This window comes from Crocodylus siamensis, chromosome 6 (genome assembly GCF_052110815.1).
Source record: "Crocodylus siamensis isolate JL-2025a chromosome 6, ASM5211081v1, whole genome shotgun sequence".
Lineage (NCBI taxonomy): Eukaryota > Metazoa > Chordata > Crocodylia > Crocodylidae > Crocodylus > Crocodylus siamensis.
In genome coordinates this window covers 11384626-11402279 of record NC_143400.1, presented here as the reverse complement: position 1 = coordinate 11402279, position 17654 = coordinate 11384626, and the positions used below count along the sequence as shown (strand labels likewise).

The 17654-nt window shown below is 52.4% G+C and overlaps 1 protein-coding gene and 1 pseudogene across 5 annotated transcripts; both read right to left on the bottom strand.

The window, feature by feature from the left end:
• Positions 1 to 2305: 2305 nt before the first annotated feature.
• On the bottom strand, positions 2306 to 17324 carry LOC149861050 (peptidoglycan recognition protein 3-like). 5 transcript variants are annotated; one of them, XM_090054413.1, is made up of 6 exons: positions 17226 to 17324; positions 11166 to 11495; positions 8089 to 8175; positions 7110 to 7320; positions 6188 to 6306; positions 2306 to 5024 (listed from the first exon to the last, which is right to left on the bottom strand). In XM_090054413.1, exons 3-6 carry the CDS (start codon positions 8138 to 8140, stop codon positions 4846 to 4848), a joined length of 561 nt encoding a protein of 186 aa, XP_089910539.1. In that variant the 5' UTR covers positions 8141 to 8175; positions 11166 to 11495; positions 17226 to 17324; the 3' UTR covers positions 2306 to 4845. The 5 variants fall into 5 exon arrangements, with proteins under 5 accessions (XP_089910539.1, XP_089910538.1, XP_089910540.1 ...); XM_090054412.1 differs by lacking the exon at positions 17226 to 17324 and adding an exon at positions 11648 to 16545; XM_090054414.1 differs by lacking the exon at positions 17226 to 17324 and adding an exon at positions 15048 to 16545 and having other exon boundaries at positions 11166 to 11314.
• LOC149861051 (U2 spliceosomal RNA) lies at positions 10816 to 10941 on the bottom strand (annotated as a pseudogene).
• Positions 17325 to 17654: the final 330 nt, after the last annotated feature.

The following is a 17654-nucleotide window of genomic DNA, read 5'->3' as shown; positions in this document are numbered from 1 at the left end:
CTCCCCTAAGCACCAGGATGTCTCCGTATCACAGAGCATCTCGCACCCCAAGGGCATGAAGCTTTTAAAACCGGGGTGCAAAATATGTGCAGTGCATCAGCCCAGCACTGTGCTCACCACACTTTGCAGTACAAAGTGCTCCTGGCCTGTCCCCTCCCCTAGCCCTGGCGCTGCCCCTCCAGTTGTTAAATGTGCAATTCCTTTGTAACCAATAAGCCTGTGGGCAAGGGGGTTTGAGCAGGGGGTTGGATTAGATGGAACCTCCTGAAGTCCTTTCCATCCCTCATTCTCTATGATTTTCTGTCCCCAGCAGGACAATGGACCCACTGGAAGTGAAGTGACTTGCTCAACGCCACACACCCAGTCAGTGTCAGAGGTGGGACCGGGACTTGGAGATCCCAACTTTCATCCCTCGGCCCTGCCCTATAGTGATAGCGCTGCTGCCTCCCCCCTGCCAGAAAGAATCAGTCTCCAACTGCCCCCGAAGTGAAACCCCAGGCGCAGACTTACCCCATTCACCAGCAGTTGAGTCAACAGGGGCTCACTGGAGTGGTGAGAGCAGCGTGGTGCAGACTTGCTGCAAACTCTCTTTGCAAGTAGGTAGAGGATAAGTTTTTCTTCTGGCCAATCCTGCTTTCCCAACTGCTCCACTTTCCAATGCAACCCTCCTTTATTAGCACATATGTAAATGATGATTGTGGACAACAGCACCCAGGGAGAGGCACAAATAGGCCAGTGGCAGAAGGTGCCAGGGCACCCAGGGCAGGAACAGGAGAGGGAGGGAGGCTGCCCCAATGCAGGGGGTTGCACAGCATACATAGATCCCAGAGTTGAGACATTATTTCACTTCTGTGGGGTTTCACTTCTAAACTCTGCTAGGTGCCATCATCAGGGGCTTATGGGAGGATAAAAGCACTTGCCTGTGGTGGCAGCAAAAAGCTGGAAATGGGGCACATCTACTCATGTGCCTTAATGCACATTAGCCTATTTTAATGTGCATTAAAGCATCACTAAAAAAAAAGTGCTATTTAGTTCATTTACATGTATATAGGCTAATGAGCATTAAACGTCACTTAAAAACCGTGCTCTCTAGTTAATGTGTATTGAGACAGGCTAATGCACATTTTCCTAGTACCTCCCAACAGAGGTACTAGATTTAATATGTTTTAACTAAAGGATGTTAATGCATGCGTAAATGCACCCACCCAGTCTCAAACGCCAGTAGGCAAATACATTCCACCATCACATTTCCATATGTTTTAAAACTTACAGCTTTGAAGCCAGTCTTATGCTTCTTGCAGGACATGGCTTGTGACACTGAGGGCCTTGTTACATGGGAACTGTAGACAACTTCTGGAGCTCTTAATCCTTGGATGTGGCACTGCTGATCTGGCTTGTTCCACAGAGTAACCTGACTTGCCAAGCTCTGCCTCTTGCTGTGTTGTGACTGGAACCATTTCACCGAAAGGAGGACTCAGTCCAGAGCCCTTGGACATAACAGTGATGCTGGGATGGCTGGTGACCTCCCTGTCAAGTGGGTGGATGGATGGAGAGGTGAGTGAGAGAGAAAACATTGCCCATATTTTGGAGGTGTTTGCAGCTGAAACATGTTTGGTTTTGCAAAATATTCAGATCGCAGCCTGGATTTCATCTCATGCTGCCTTCCTCCTCCTTGGCCCTCCAGCTATCAGGGGTTTTCAGAGCAGAGATGCAGCAGGCCCTAGTGGAAAGGGTAGGGCAGGGACTCATGGAGACAGGTGCCAGTTCTGGTTGTGTAAGTGGCCACGCTGAGAAATGGGGGGAAAGGACTTTGCTTTGAGGCAACCAGAAAGGGTTTGTTGCTGTTGGAACAGAGCAAGCAAAATCTGCCATCCTGGGTCAGACAGGACACTGCATTTCATTGCCTTGCTTCCTGTCCCTCATCTCAGGCAAGTCCAGCTACATTTCAAAATGAAAACTAAAACGCATAAAGAAGTTGCACTATGGAAAATGTCGAAATGAAGCATTTCCTCTCCTTCAAAGCCCCCCGACCCCATCTCCCAGCTCTCCCCCATCTCATTAACCAGCATCTCCTCAAATTCAGGCAGCGTTTCAATCAACTTAAAACTGCTTTTGTGTGTGTGTGAATTAACCGTTTCTTCCAACCAATTCACCCTACCATAGTGATGGCAAGAGGCTGATGATTTCAGCCCCAGGATTCAGAGACCAGGACGAAAAGGAGACTCAAGTTAGCCTCAGGACCATCCACCCAGGGAAGCCACATCTGAAAATCAGAACCTTGAACGCTGGGAATAGGGTACAAATACTAACTTTTTATTTACAGCTCTTAATGGTTTGGGGCATCAGCTCCCTTTCATGGGCTGGGCATCTATTACAGCAGCTTAGCTCTTTTCCAGGCAGAATTCATGATAATCTCAGAGCAATCCAAAGGCAAATACACAAGTCTCCGCTTCTAGCCTAGGGGATATGATTAGCAGGTGCCCAGCACCGACCCGCCCTGGGATGTAGAGTTTAGTGCAAAGGACTAAGGAACCAGGACACCTGTGCTCTATTCTTGCCCCTTTTGTCAGTTCTCGGCATGACATTGAGAAAGCCGATGACACTGAACTGACTCATCTATAAAATGGGCCTAATTAGCCTGACCTCCCAGAAAGGGTGAGGCTCACTTTAATTATCAGCTTCTAGACTTCTCAGAGATCAGAAGTTGCAAAGCAGGGTGAGCTTAGGTTTCACCCAGATACTCAGGGTACTGGTCTGATTTCTTAGCTGTGGATTTAGTAGAGGAAGGAAAGCTGGAGCCACTCAGGGCCTGATCCACAATACTGGCAGTTCCCCCTTGGTTCCCATCACCCCTGGGACACCACATAGGGCTCAATTAGAGTCATCTTTTCACATCAGTGTTTGCTATGCGCCTTTTCTATTGTGTGGCAGGACACAGGACACCTTTCTGCAGCCCTTTCTCACCCTTTCATTCTCACACAGCCTCAGATCCAGGCTGGGCACGTAAGTCAGAGCAGCTTCCAGACTGCTCTACATCACCAAGCTGGCTAGGGTTTCTGGCCACCAAGGTGTGGGGGTGCACAGCTGCTATTCAGAAACCACAGTTCCCAATGGTTTCAGCTGGTTCCAGTGGAAGTCAGGCACCTAAATACCTTTGTGGATCTGGCCCTGAGTGTAGGAGTTCTGAAGGATACTAATTCCTCTAGGCTCCTGGAAAAACTTCACCCCATCCACCAGCTAAGAACTGTTGTAATCAACTCCCATCCCACCTGCCCCTTCCTGATATTGAGAAAATTATTCTGGCACACATCTATGAGGGGCCAGCTGGGGACTGCATGCTTAGGGGCAACCAACACGGGTTCATCAGCTGCACGTCCTGTCAGACCAACCTGGTGGCCTTCTACAATCAGGTTACCAGATCATTAGATGCAGGGGTAGCAGTGGACATAGTCTTCCTGGACTTCTGGAAGGCTTTTGACACTGTCTCTCACCCCGTTCTCATTAAGAAACTGGGGGGCTGTGGTGTAGACACCCACACAGTCAAATGGGTCGCCAACTGGCTGGAGGGCCGCACCCAGAGGGTGGTGGTGGATGTGTCCTTCTCAGCCTGGAAGGACGTGGGCAGTGGGGTCCCCAGGGCTCGGTCCTCGGGCCCGCACAGTTCAACATCTTCATCAGTGATTTGGATGAGGGGGTAAAAAGCACCCTGCTCAAATTTGCTGATGACACTAAGGTGTGGGGGGACGTGGGCACACTAGAAGGTAGCATCAGGCTTCAATCAGACCTAGACAGGCTACAAGGGTGGGCGGACGAGAATAGGATGGGTTTCAACACAGACAAGTGCAAGGTGATGCACCTCGGGAGGAACAACCAGCGCCATACCTACAGGTTAGGGAACTCCCCTCTTGTCAGCACGGAGGCGGAAAGGGATCTGGGGGTCATCATTGACTCCAAGATGAACATGAGCCGGCAGTGTGGGGATGCAGTCAGGAAGGCCAACCGCACCTTGTCGTGCATACACAGATGCATCTCGAGCAGGTCCAGGGAGGTGATCCTCCCCCTCTATGCAGCACTGGTCAGGCCGCAGCTGGAGTACTGTGTCTAGTTCTGGGTGCCACACTTCAAGAGGAATGTCAACAGCATGGAGAGGGTCCAGAGGAGGCCACTCGTATGATCAGGGGACAACAGGGCAGGCCCTATGAGGACAGGCTACGGGACCTGAACCTGTCCAGCCTCCACAAAAGAAGGCTGAGGGGGGATCTTGTGGCCTGTTATAAACTAGTCAGGGGGGATCAGCAGGCATTGGGGGAGTCCCTGTTCCCCCGAGCACCGCCAAGAGTGACCAGGAATAACGGTCACGAGCTGGCAGAGGGCAGGTTTAGGCTAGACATCAGGAGGCGCGACTTCACGGTCAGGGCAGCTAGGGTCTGGAACCAACTTCCAAGAGAAGTGGTGCTGGCTCCTACCCTGGGGGGTTTTAAGAGGAGGTTGGATGAACATCTTGCTGGGGTTGTATGACCCCAGTATTGTTTCCTGCCATGGCGGGGGGTCAGACTAGATGATCTACTCAGGTCTCTTCCGACCCTAGAAACTATGAAACTATGAAACTATAATATGACCCCTCCTTCTCTCACTCTGGCCATTTCCATGGGCCATTGCAACCACTTTGCTTCCCCTCCCCATTTCTTCAGCTAGCAAGAACATGACTGAAGGATCCAGCCCCGAACCCAAAAGAGTCCCAGCCACTCTGTCAGTGAATCAGTCCTTTAGCACTGGGTCCTGGAGCCTGCATCCCGGGCTTTCCGTGGTGTCACAGGGCAGTGCTGAGCTTCTCCAGACCCGTCCTCAGTGTTTGTAATGCGGCCACAACTTGATGGTCTCACGGATGAGCTTCCCCGGGGAAATGGTGTTGCTGACGTCGCTGTGAGCCATGAGGAGGTAGTCGGAAGCCAGGTACCCACTTTGGACGGCATAGGCGAGCAGGTTCTTCAGGGCTTTCCAGGCAGCTTCATTGGGAGACCGCTCTGCAAGGGGGAGGGATGATATTTGGCTTGGATGGTTTGCAGAGATTTTCCCCACAAGCACAGAGCTCTGTGTCCCCCACCACCCCCTGTGCCAGGACTCTACTAGGACAGGCCTCGTCCATCAAAAATTTCCGCAGCATTGTCCTCCAACACCACTCCTGAACTGGGACCAGAGGAGTCACCCACACAGCCTTTCAGGTGGGCTAATTAGCACTGCCAGCAAGCCTGTCCCCTGCTAATTAACCCATGGAGGGTGCCAGGCATACACACAGCCTTGGTGCTTCCAGGTGAGGAAGCTGCCTAAGGTCACTGACCTGGAGCGTGGTCAGAGTACCATGTACATGTGGCCAAGCCTCACCTGCCTCTTCCTGAGCCTGCCTTGCAGACAGAGCCTCAGGTGTGTTTTGGTTGGCATGGCCAAGGACCTCCCCTCTCCATCTTTCTGGGCCCAGAAGCCTACCCCGGCTAGGCTGCTTGTCCTGCTCCCCAAGCAAGGCAGGCTCATCCAGCAGGATTTCCAGGGGGCTCGTGAAGCTGCTTGAAAGTGCTGTGACCTGGAATATGTGACCTCCTGGCTGAACCGCCCAACAAAACCACCGTCACTAAGGAGTGTCATATAACTAGCTGGTTCCTCCATCCCACAGAAAGCTAGAAATGGGTCAGCTGAAATCTAGGACAGGCACAAAGCAAATGAAAATGCCTGAATGGGTAGATGTCCAAAGAAAGTTGCCCCTAACGGATGTCTTGGCTTACAGGGGCTTCCTGCATGCGGGAAGTGTGTTGGAAAGAGCTCAGGTCAGGGCAAGGCCTGTGGACACTGGAGAGGGGACATCACTAAGGCCATCTCTGTGTTGGTGCAGCAGTCAGCACCAAAGACTCATGATCCACAACTGTAAATGCCCTCTGTGCAACTAATTAACAAGAAGACAGGCCTGAATTCTGCCCACGTGTGCTAGGAAACACCCCAGCCTCACGCTGGCTGTCTGTGCCAGGGCAAACTTCACCCTGCCAAGTGCCCTGAGTTCTTTGCAGAGACAGTCCAACATCCCTGCAGTAGACTCTTTACTGCTGTGGATAAATACATCTCTGCAGCCAGCTCCTGGACTGAACTGCACTCCATATGCCCTGTACTGGAAGAGGTGGGTGCTCTGCAAGGGTCTTACCTGTAAAGTTGCCAATAAAGGCAATGCCCAGAGATAAATCATTATAGCCATAGGTGTGGGCACCCTCCAAAAGCCAGCCTCGGCCTTCATACACGTTTCCGTCTTCACCGATCAGGAAGCTGGAGGGATGTGAGAGGAAGTGCATGTAATTAATTACTTCCCTTAACTACTAGTAGCAAGGCTAAGTAGAGACAGGGACATATGATCCACAAGGCAAAAATAATAATAATAACAGCAATAATAATAATGCATCACTTATACTGTGAGCAGACAAGGTTCTCTGGGTAGATGTGATATCTTTTATTAGACCAACTAAATAGTTGAAAAAAAATGTTCTTTGCAAGCTTTCGGGTCACTAATACTGTTGCATTATGGCATCATCAATGATATTAAAAGGAAAACACTAGCAGCAGTAATAGCATCATCTCCATTATTATTGCTGTCATCATTGTAGCTTTGACAATATTCATTTTCTTTGCAAATTCTTGTGGGAGGTTTTCCGCATCACCTCAGGGTTGTTTAGCAAAGTCCTGGTGGCAGATCGAATGCCCTTTTTAATGGCAACTATGAAAAGAGTTGGACCTTTGATCCTATATGGATATTCACTATATATTTTTGGTGACCGGAAAATCATACGCCCACTGTTGTCAAACCTGGGTGTCTGAAAGAGCCACTCTACCTGCTTCCACATGGAGCTGAGCACCTCAGTCTAGGTAGACAGGTTTGACAGCATTGGTTTTATCGTATTCCAGTTTTCCAGGCTTGTTTTCTTCCATTCAGGAACAAGGAAAAGCAAGAGCTTCTATACGAATAGGGCTTTGCCCACCGGCTGCAGGACTCAGCATGTGCTGAGATGTCTCAGGCCCTGTGTGGACATAGCTTGACATGAGCGTACGCGTCCGTGCTAGCTGGCATCTCTTACTTGTAGGAGATGTCGCACCACTCCTTCATGTCCCGGTGGAAAACCTGGATGTTGCGCAACAGCTCGCTGCATTCAGGCTGCGTGTGGCAGGCGCTGCCGGCCGTGTGGATGATGACGACGTTGCCAGGTGGGACTTTGGAGAGAGGGGAAGCACACTTGGCAGGCCGGGACCCCCACTTGGCCGGGGAGACAATGGGCGGACATGCCAATTCTGGGGAGAGGGGAAAAAGGATGAGCCCAAGGATCCATCATGTTGTGCCACTCTGGGGGCAATCCCACCTGCACCCTCCACTGAAACTCCCACCATGCCCTGGCAAGGCAATTTTCCTTCATGCTGCAGCAGTTCCTCATTATTTAGGGCCTTATTTAGACAGCAGAAGAGAAGACTGAGGAGGGATTGAATAGCAGTCTTCAACTCCCTGAAGCGGGGTTCGAAAGAGGATGGAGCTGGACTGTTCTCGGTGGTGGCGGATGACAGAACAAGGAGCAATGGGCTCCAGATGCCACATGCGAAGTAGAGGTTGGATATTAGGAAAAACTTTGTCTCTAGGAGGGTAGTAAATAAAACACTCCAACAGGTTACTCAGAGAGGTGGTGGAGTCTCCATCCTTCGAGGTTTTGAAGACCCAGCTAGACAAAGCCCTGTCTGGGATGATGTAGTTGGGGCCGGCCCTGCTTTGAACAGGGGATTGGACTAGCTATGACCTCCTGAGGTCCCTTCCAACCCTCATTTTCGAAGACTCTATAATTGCCACACTCAGAAGCCCCTCTTCTGCCATGTTGAACAGTCCTTCTATAGACCGCCGAGTTATGATCCCCACTATAGCTATAAGGAATCAGAAAGCAGAGAGGTGACTCCCCTGGGGTCAAATACTGAAATAATGGCACCCTGAGAAAAGCATGCATGTCTCCTCACTCCCAGTGCACTGCTCTCTACCATATCCCGAGTACGCAAAGAGAGGAGAAAGACGGGACTCACGACATGAAGCAGCACAGAGAGCTGAGAAAAGTACAGCCAGCCTGAGCATCATGTTGCACCTCTGGTTAAAATCACCAGTTCAACGGCCTGGAAACAAATACCGTGTTTACGTCAGGAGAAGAAAACAGTGGATGAAGTTTCAAGGAGCTAAACCAGTACGGTAAAAAAAAATAGCCATGTGCCCTGTGTTGCAGACACATGGACAGCAGCAGTTCCACCAGGCTTGGACTCACCATTGCCTTTCACGAGGGATCCTATCCTACACTTCTGGTGGGCACATCACGCTGTGCAAACGGGCAATGCAAGTCCCATGCACCACTTACAACCTTCCAGATAGGGGCTGAAGAGGAGTTAAGTGGCACATGAGCTCTCTGCCCGACGGGGGAAGTTCCTGAGAGCCCAAGCTGGTGCCAGTATTAAAATTGGTATTAATAATGGTATTAATGTGCTAAAGACAAAGGAAGGCTATGGGCATTTGCTAGTAGCAATGATGGCAGTGGGACCTCACTGTATTCCCAGGGCCACAGCAGTAAACTACACTAGAAACTCCAGAGCTGTCCCAGATGTGTGTAGTGAATAAACAACCACTGCCCACCCAAATTGGAGTGGGTGCAAATCTCTCCCCTGTCTGGCTCAGCCAGAACACACTGGGATGAGCATGGGATTGTTATGGATGATAAGCAAAGTGGCAGCACCCAAAGGGCAAGCACAGGGCATATAGCACAGCCTCTACCCCACATGGCTCAGCTCCAGGGCATGAACTGGAGCCCACTGAGGACAATGCAGAGTTCATTGGAGTTTGGGGTCAGATCTACAGCCTCATCCCTGCAGACCCTTCTGCCTGCACAGACAGGAGCACACGCAGTGACCTGAAACCAGGGGATTCCTTCTGCCAGGGCTACGTGACCCTGCTAGCAACAGGTGCTTCTGTAACCACCAGCCTGGACTGGAGCAGCTTTTCAGGGTTTTCAACAGGGGAAAAGGTCAGAAGAAAGGCCTCAGGGTTATCTAGAGAGTCAGTGGGCACATCTACACGTGTGCATTTACTGCACAGTAACTGAAATTATTGCGCAGTATGGGTACGTGTCTACACATGCATGCCCGTACAGTGCAGTAAATATAGTGACTTACACCAGCTTGGGCATAAATTTGATACTTGCAGGTATCAAATGTATGTCTGATTAGTTACTGTGCAGTGTTTCCAATCCTTGTGCCTTTTTGTATCACAGTCACCTCCCTCCCTGCCTGGCTTGTCCCAGTTCCTGCTGCAATTGGGTCATCAGACAAGGCATGAAGCAAGGTGGGTAGGAAGATGCACGAACTCAAGCCACTGAAAACAGATTCCCCTGACTTTGGCTGCAGCGTTTTGAGGCTTTGTGCCCTGAGCATACGGCAGTCACTGTGCCTGTTGGGTTCAGCAGCCTTTGGACCCAAAGCTGAGCCTGGAGTTTGCCCAAGCTATAATGTCCAGTCCTTTCAGTAGCCTGCACCCCAATCCCTGCTATCCAGAGGGTCCCCACTGCTGTTGGGGTCAGAGGCACAGAGCAATGAAGAGCTGTGACCAAGGTTGGCGTGATTGAGAGCAGGGTGCTGTGCCCTGGGCACTGAGGGCCCTCTCTCTGGAGTCCAGCAGCAGGGCTTGGGCTTACGGATCCAAGAGCAGGGGCTCCTGGGGCTTCAGGAAAGGCCTATCCCTTTGGCAAGGAGCAGCAGCTCGTCTGTATATCATACCTAGCGGCCAGGCACAGGAAGGGGACAAGGAGCCTCCCTCTTGCCTGAGTAACACACACATACACCCACCCCCTTCAATGATATGCTCAGTGAACCTCCCTCTGGCCTGAATAATATACACACATGCATGCACGCACACACGGTCGACTGGTGCTGCCTTAGTCGGGGGGGCATGTGCCCCCCCTGCAACCAGTCCTGCTGACTGGAGTAGGGGGGTCTCCCATGGGTGATCCTGCGGTGCTGGGGGGGGCATGGCCCCACAGGTGATCCTGCGGTCCGGTGGGGGGCTCCCCTGAGCAATCCCACAACAGCCAATTGCTGTGGCCAATCACTGCACTCACTGCATCCACTTCCAGGAGTGGCTGCAGCCGCTTCTGGGAGCAAGCACCAGCCAATTGCTGCAGCTGCTCCCAAAAGGGGCCGCAGCCACTCCCAAAAGCAGCTGCAGCGAGCCCAGCGATCAGCCAGCACTTGCAGGTGAGGCACTGGCGTTCCCACCTGCCCCCTGCCCATCACCTAAGCAGCGAATGCGACTGTCAGGGGGCGCACCGGCACTCTCAGGGGGTACACGTGCACCCCCACGCACCCCTTACACATTGCCACTGCACACACACGTCCTTCAGTGATGGATTCAAGGAAACTCTTGGCCTGAATAACACATGCGTGAGCACACACACACATACACACATCCTTCAATGATGTACTCAGGAACCTCCCTCTGGCCTGAATAACACACACATATGCACACTCATACACACAGAAATATTCTTCAGTGTTATACTCAGGGCACCTCCCTCTGGCCTGAGTCCTGCACACGCACACGCATACATGCACACACATTCTTCAATGCTATTCACAGGGCACCTCCCTCTGGCCTGAGTCCTGCACACACACACACACATGCACACACATACATGCACACACATTCTTCAATGCTATACTCAGGGCACCTCCCTCTGACCTGAGTCCTACACACACACACTTTTTTTTTTTTTGGTTTATTGCACCACTCCTGGAAGCACTGGTATACCAGGCTGATGCATGGAGTGGATGGAGCAAGCTCCAGTTCCACCTCCCAACACCAAAAATCTGCTCAATACAGACCTCCTATGGAGGACATATTAGGGACAACCACCTGGGGAGCCCGCCTACGTGGCCACTGCCTATGTGGTCAGTGCTTCCCCTGCCCGCACACCCACACACACCCCCCACTCACGGAACCTCCTTCTGGCCTGAATACTACACACACACACACGCACACTGAACATGGACAGGGAGCCAGGAGGGGAGGGAATGAACAGCCAAGCCTCGAGGGAGCAGGGAAGGCCTCAGCACTCGGTTCTTACCTGGGTCACGGTGTCTCCTCTGCTCTGTTCTGGAGGCACCAGGCCCTGGTCTCTTCTTATGTGCTGGCAGAGAGTGTCAGAGAGGAGAAATCCCCTGCCAAGGAAGTGGCTTAGCGCACAGCAGGGAGGGTGTGGACTGGGAACAGGGCCTGTTTTGAAACACCGGTACTCCCATAGGTGTGAAGCACAACATCACTGCGGGTGCAGAGCAACTCCCGCCAGGACTTCCCAATGGGATTTCCAGGCCCAGCCAGAACCAGGAAACAGCCCGGGTTGCAATGAACACCCTGCTCATCCTGCACGATGCAGGGTATTCCTTGCATGATGTCCCTGCAGGACGAGAAAGTGGGAAGCTGAGGTCCTTTCATGCAGGGACCTTTTGACACTCCTAGAAGGGATGGTGGGATAGGGCGGAGGGGCCAGATTCCCCCTCTGCATCCCTGATTTCTGCCAACCAAACTCCCCCAGGGGGAATCTCTCACCTCGCCAGTTGTTTTCACCCCCAGGAATGTGGGAGTGGACATGGCACTGCTTTGCCCTGCTTGGCCCCGGATGCTCCCAGCTCCTTGCACACCAGGCCATGTAATAAAGGAGGAGGCTTCTGCTGTTCATGGCTGTGATGGTCTCGCACCAGAAGGCGGCAGCAGAAACCCACAAAAATTCCCCTTCTCCAAGTGACTGCAGTATGAGAGAACTCGCACCCAGCCTTCACTGCCGGGGCAGGACTCACCTGACCGGTCCAGCCAGCTGCCTCCCAGGGCCCACACCAGTTTGCCTGCACAGGGTGGGAGTCTCCCCGTGAGCAGAAGGATCCTGCCTGGAGGTGGGGTTGCACTAGCTGGGTACTGGAAGGCCTGGACAGCCCCACTTTTGTCTGAGCCTGGATCTTAGACTCCAGGTCAGGTCTACGTCTGAGACAAAACTGTCCAGCTGTTTCCAGCTGCAGTTCTGGCTCATCCCTGTGATATTGGGCTAAGTCATTAAAGGGGGTACCTTGCTCCTTGAGACTGACAGCGTTCATATACAGAAGGGATGAGTATGAGAATGATAGATAGATAGATCGATCGATTGATCGATCGATCCTCCAAAGACCTGCTACTGTGGTCACCAGGGGCTGGCATAGCATCCCCAGGCATCATGGTGCACAGTGCTCTCTGGTTGCCTCAAAGGTCCCTTCTGGGTGGGCAAACAGAGGCCAAGAGACTCCAGGGTCATGAATCCAGCACCTTTCAGGGTCCAAAGGATCCCAGCCCCTGGAGGACTCAGCCCCTTAGCTGGAAGAGCCCTGGTGCACACAGCCGTGTAGGGAGGATGGGGGATGTGAAGCCTGCCCCAGGGTAGAGGATGGGCAGGATGTGGGAGGAGCTGGACCAAAGCAGTTACCCAGGAGCCTGTGAGCTGAGCTGCTCAGCTCCAGGAAACGGGTTCCAGCTTTCCCCAGCATGTCACCCCTCCAAAGAGGGGCAGGAGGGAGGGGAACCATTGTGCGTAAGGGACTGACCTGGCACTCAGAGGGCTCAAGCCTGCCACCAGCTGGTCACTTCCTAGCACTATGCTTCAGTTTTCCCACTAGAGAAGAAGGGGAGGTTGGGAGGGAGGATTCGTGCTGACTGCAGGCCCCAGAGGACACAGGGATGGGGAACCTCCTCGGTCACTACTCCAAACCTACCTGCATGGCCACCTCAGTCTAAACAGTATCTCAGACAGGGAACGGCAACCTCCAGCCAGTAACGCAGCATTCCTCCCTGCCGCAAACAGGATGGGCCCTGCCCTAGGAGATCCCCAGCCCTGCTGGTGAACACTTCCCCCACCAGCACCGGCGCCAGCAGGGGGGCCAACGCTCCTCCATGTGGCATGGCTTTGCAGAGCCCCCATCCCAGCCTGCAACAGTACAGCCACCCCTTGAAGCCCCCTGTTCCCCAGCAAGTGTCAGGGGAACCTGCAGGCCTCACCCCACATCACGGGGAGGCGCCCTGTGCCCAGGAGGCAGGACCAGACCCTGGAGTTGGTGAATAAGGCCACCACAAGCTGTGGGGCAGTGCCCGGGTCAGAGGTCTCCCCACCCCGGCAGGGAAGTGGCTGTGATGGATTCCCCTGCAGACGCAGCTGGAGGCTCTGGCCCTGGTGTGCCCTCACTAGGGTGGCAGGGAGAGGCCGTGTGTCCTTCCCCCCTAAGAGCATCCCCTGGCACTAGGCTGGCCTCACCTTTTGCCCCTGGATGGGTCTAAGCCTTCCCTGGCTGGCATGGACAGCTGCATGGAGGAAATTAGTTGGGTCCAGCCTAGGCAGGTCAAGAAGCCTGGTTTATTGGTCTCGCAGGCGGTCTGCTGCCCAATCCAGCCCCACCTGCCAAGGCTCCACCTTATGACTGTGCAAGGGGAAGCATTCTGCCTCCATTTACCGGGGTGACACCTCAGGCATCTCTTGCCACATTGTTCATCACTGGGTTTCCTCCAGTCCAGCCCAGTAAGGGTTAGCATCTGCAAACCCCATGCTCCTCCCAAAGTGCTCTTCCTCTCTCTCTGTCACTCTCCAGTCAATAAGGTCCTCCAAATCGAGCTCCTCTCCTCGTGGTGGCTTGGGCCAGACTGCTCTGCTCTGCCTAGGAGCTGGGCTCATTTGGCCTTCATCCTTGCCCAGCTCTGTTGAAAGTCCTGCCCCAATTCTGGATATGCAGCACTTGGAAACCTCAGTATCCAAGGCTCATGCATGGGTTAGGAAACTCCTTTCCCCCTCACCAGTGCAGGACCCACTTCAACAGCTAAAGAAGCTGGAGCTGCTGTGTGAATGAGGCATGCTGCTTAATTGTCAGCAGGTGGATCTGCTTCACAGCCTGGCTACAGGTGTGGGTAAAAGCTCAGCTCTCAGGCAGGCCAGCTCCATAGGAGGACCCCTGTGGAGCACAGCTCCTCTCCTTTTCTCTGATGCTGCATCTTTCAAGCAGATACTCCCCGTATGCCCTCAGAAGCAAAACCAGGGCAGCTGTGGCCAGAATATGTGTTAGTCTCATTACCTGCAGAGTTTTTCTGCAAGAAAACAGGGGCTCTTGAGTGCCTCTGGCAAGAATAAAAGATCAAGACAGTTTGTTATTTTTGAGGCTTACCAAAGGAAAGGGCTGAGGGCAACCACTAATCTAGCTTATAGATCTTAAACCATCCTACCAGCCCAGCAGGGAGAAGAAAGGGCGATGCTGTGAATTAAGGCTCAGAACAAGACTTGACTGAGGGAGTGATGCTGGAATCCAGAACAGGAGGAAGCATGGAAGGCGTTGAAGCAACAATTAGTAGGTTGAACCTGTATTAAAATTCTATACCCTTGGGAAACCAGTACAGATATCAAGAGATGCTTCACAGCTGGGATTAGGTGCTATCTTGAGCAATTGGTTTCTCCTGATACTGGGGGGGCACCAGTGGCCAATTGCCAACCAGGGGAAGTCCCCCAGCAGCCACTTGCCAAAACCAGAAGTGCCAACAGCACTTCTCTCAGCGCCCCCACAATCTCAGGGGGCACCAGCCATTGCCCCCCCCCCCACTCTCCACCTGGCCAGGGCCAATCTTAGGGGGGGCACATGCCCCCCCATGCCCCTGCTATGCATTGCCTATGGGTGCTGTGCTACTACAGAATTTTGACAACTGATGGCAAGCCATTGCTTATCTCTGACTGAGGCAAAAAACAGGTATGCACAGGCTGAGAAAGAGTTGTTAGGAATTTTGCTTGCATGCCAGAGATTCAGTCAATATATTTACGGGTAGAAAGTGGGTGCAAAAACAGACCACAAGCCCTTGATAGCACTGATTCACAAGCCTCTGAATGACTGTACCTTCAGGATAAAAAGAATGAGGATTAAGCTGCAAAAGTATGACTTAGTTGTGAACTACACACCTGGTCAGTTTACAGCAGATGTGCTATCCAGGGCAATAGCCTCTACTGGACAAGCAGAAAAGACCTCCAAGACAGAGTTGCAAGCCTGTGTTGACTTGATTCTTAGCTCACTTCTGATCAGAGACAGGAGGCTACAACACATAAAAGAAGAAACTGAGAAGGACCACTCATTAGGGATCCTGAAAGAAATGACAATTTTTGGTTGGCCAGAGGACGCACCTGTGACTTGAACGTGCGGGACTACTGGAATTGCCAACATGATCTTTCAGTCATTGAAGGAGTTATTTTCAAGGACAGTAAAGTCATGGACCCTCCAAAAAGGAATGCTACAGAAGATCCATGAGGGGCACCTAGGTATTGAGAAATGCAAGAAGAGAGCAAGGGAGGTGATGTATTGGCCAAGGATCAATCAGGACATTGCTAATACAGTTGAAAACTGTTTCATTTGCTTGAAATGCAGACCCTGCCAGTAGGCAAAACCTCTAAAGCCTCATCCTGTTCCACACTGGGCCTATAAGAGGGTGGGCACCCATCTCTTTACATGGGACTCCAGGGTGTATTTAATAGTTACTGATTATTACTCTTTGTATCCAGAAAGCTATACACTGCAACATATCAGCAGTTGCTCAGTGATAACTTGCTTGAAGGCCATATTTGCAAGGCTTGGACTTCCAGATGAAGGATTCAGTGATAATGGGCCACAGTTCTCCAGTGCAGAGTTCAGGCAATTTGCCATGGACTCGGATTTTCAACACAGCACATCAAGTCCAAATTATCCCCAATCAAATGGCCTTGCAGAACAATCCCATCAGACAGAAAAAAACCTAATGAAAAAAAAGCGTTGGACAGTGGAGGTGATATATATCAAGCACTACTGGCTTATCGTAGCACACCTCTGGACAATGGCTGCTCTCCAGAAGAGTTGTTAATGGGCAGGTGGGTAGGGTCGATTCTGCCCATTACTAACACCTAACTGGAAAATCCTAACACTGTAGCCATTAGGAGAAGGAAAGACCAGAAGAAAAAAGAGAAATTCTACTTTGATACAAGAGCTCATGAGCTTTCACTACTAAAGCCAGGTGGTAGAGTTTGTCTGAGGAATTACTTGTCGAGAACATGGGACCAGCAGGGTACAGTGAAACAGCTGGTGCACCCACGGTCCTATCTAATCCAGACAGACCAAGGGGGCATGCTTTGACATAATGGAAGAGACCTACTCATTAGGCCTGTGTGAAGCAGCTAGTATGCGCTTCGGATTTGGCCAGTTCAGGGGACAATGTTTCAATTAGGTTTTGGTGATTCGAATCACTGTCCCGAATCAGTTTGGTCAAATCTGATTCAGAGATTCGGCTGCTGTTGAATCTCTGAATCTCCCAGACCCATCCAGCTGACAATGGCTGCCCTGCCCACCCTGGCTCCCAGCACTTGGTGAAAAAAAGCTCCAACTCACCAGGTTCTGCCAGGGGAGGGGCAATCCCCACTGCCCCACACTGCGTGGGGGGCTCTGCACCAGCCTCCTGACCCCCCCACACTGTCCCAGCCCCATCCCCCCATGGCTGCCCAGCCTGCCCCAGCTCCCAGCCCTTTAAGGAAAAAAAGAACAAAAAACCCCAGACACACTGGTTCCTGCCCAGTGGGGAGTGATCCCCGCTGCCCCCCACTGCCCTGCACAACGTGGGGGCTCTTCCATGAGCACTCCGAAGCCCCGAGACCACTGCAGGAACTGGTGAATCTGGGGGGTTTTTCAGTTATTTTTTCTTAAAGGACTCATGGAAGAGCCCCCCATGTGGTGGAGGGCAGTGGGGTGCAGTGGGGATCACTCCCCACTGGGCAGGAACCAGTGTGTCTGGGGTTTTTTGTTTCTTTTTTTCCTTAAAGAGCTGGGAGCTGGGGCAGGCTGGGCAACCATGGGGGGGGCTGGGACAGCGGGGGGAAGGGTCAGGGGGCTTGTGACGAGCCCCACACACACCATGGGGCAGTAGGGGGCAGCAAGGATCATCTCCCCCCTCCCGGCAGCACCCAGTGAGTAGGGGCTTTTTTTTTGAAGCACCAGGAGCTGGGGCAGGCGGGGCAGCTATGGGGGAGGCTGGGGGAACAGGCAGGGGATGAGGCCTGGCAGGGGTCCCCCCATGGTTCTCTCCCCACTTCTCCAGCCCCCCTCCCCTAACCCCTACTTACCAGCTCCAAGTCCAGCTCCAGCTCCCTGCTGCAGTGGGTGGGGACTGCCCGAATCATCAAAGCTCTCTGAAGATTTTCAGGTTTTCCTAGACATTCGGGCTGGAAGGGACCCTGGAGGATCATCAAGTCCAGCCCCCTCATCGAGTCCAGCCCCCAGTTGGACAGCTTTGAATCAACTCAGACCTTTTTATTGGTCCCCTGATTTGATTTGGATTTGGAGATTCGGGCACCGAATCGGGCTGAATCTCCTCCAGATCCAGTCAGCACCCAAAGCTTCACACAGCCCTACTACTCGTGCTTCCACTTAGCTCTCAGGCATTGGCAGGAGGTACGGACTTGGATCAACTCTGTTAACAGTTCCTAGTTCCTCCTCCTCCTCGTCATCCTCAGAAGGTGAAGGTACTAATGATCCAACAGAAAGACCCCAAA

Excerpts from the sequence above, each read along its gene's own strand:
- LOC149861050 (XM_090054413.1), bottom strand. The coding sequence starts at position 8,140 with ATGATGCTCAGGCTGGCTGTACTTTTCTCAGCTCTCTGTGCTGCTTCA. Across the intron at positions 6,307-7,109 it reads TGGTGCGACATCTCCTACAA|CTTCCTGATCGGTGAAGACG; the intron begins GTAAGAGATGCC and ends ACATCCCTCCAG. Across the intron at positions 5,025-6,187 it reads CTTTATTGGCAACTTTACAG|AGCGGTCTCCCAATGAAGCT; the intron begins GTAAGACCCTTG and ends TCCCCCTTGCAG.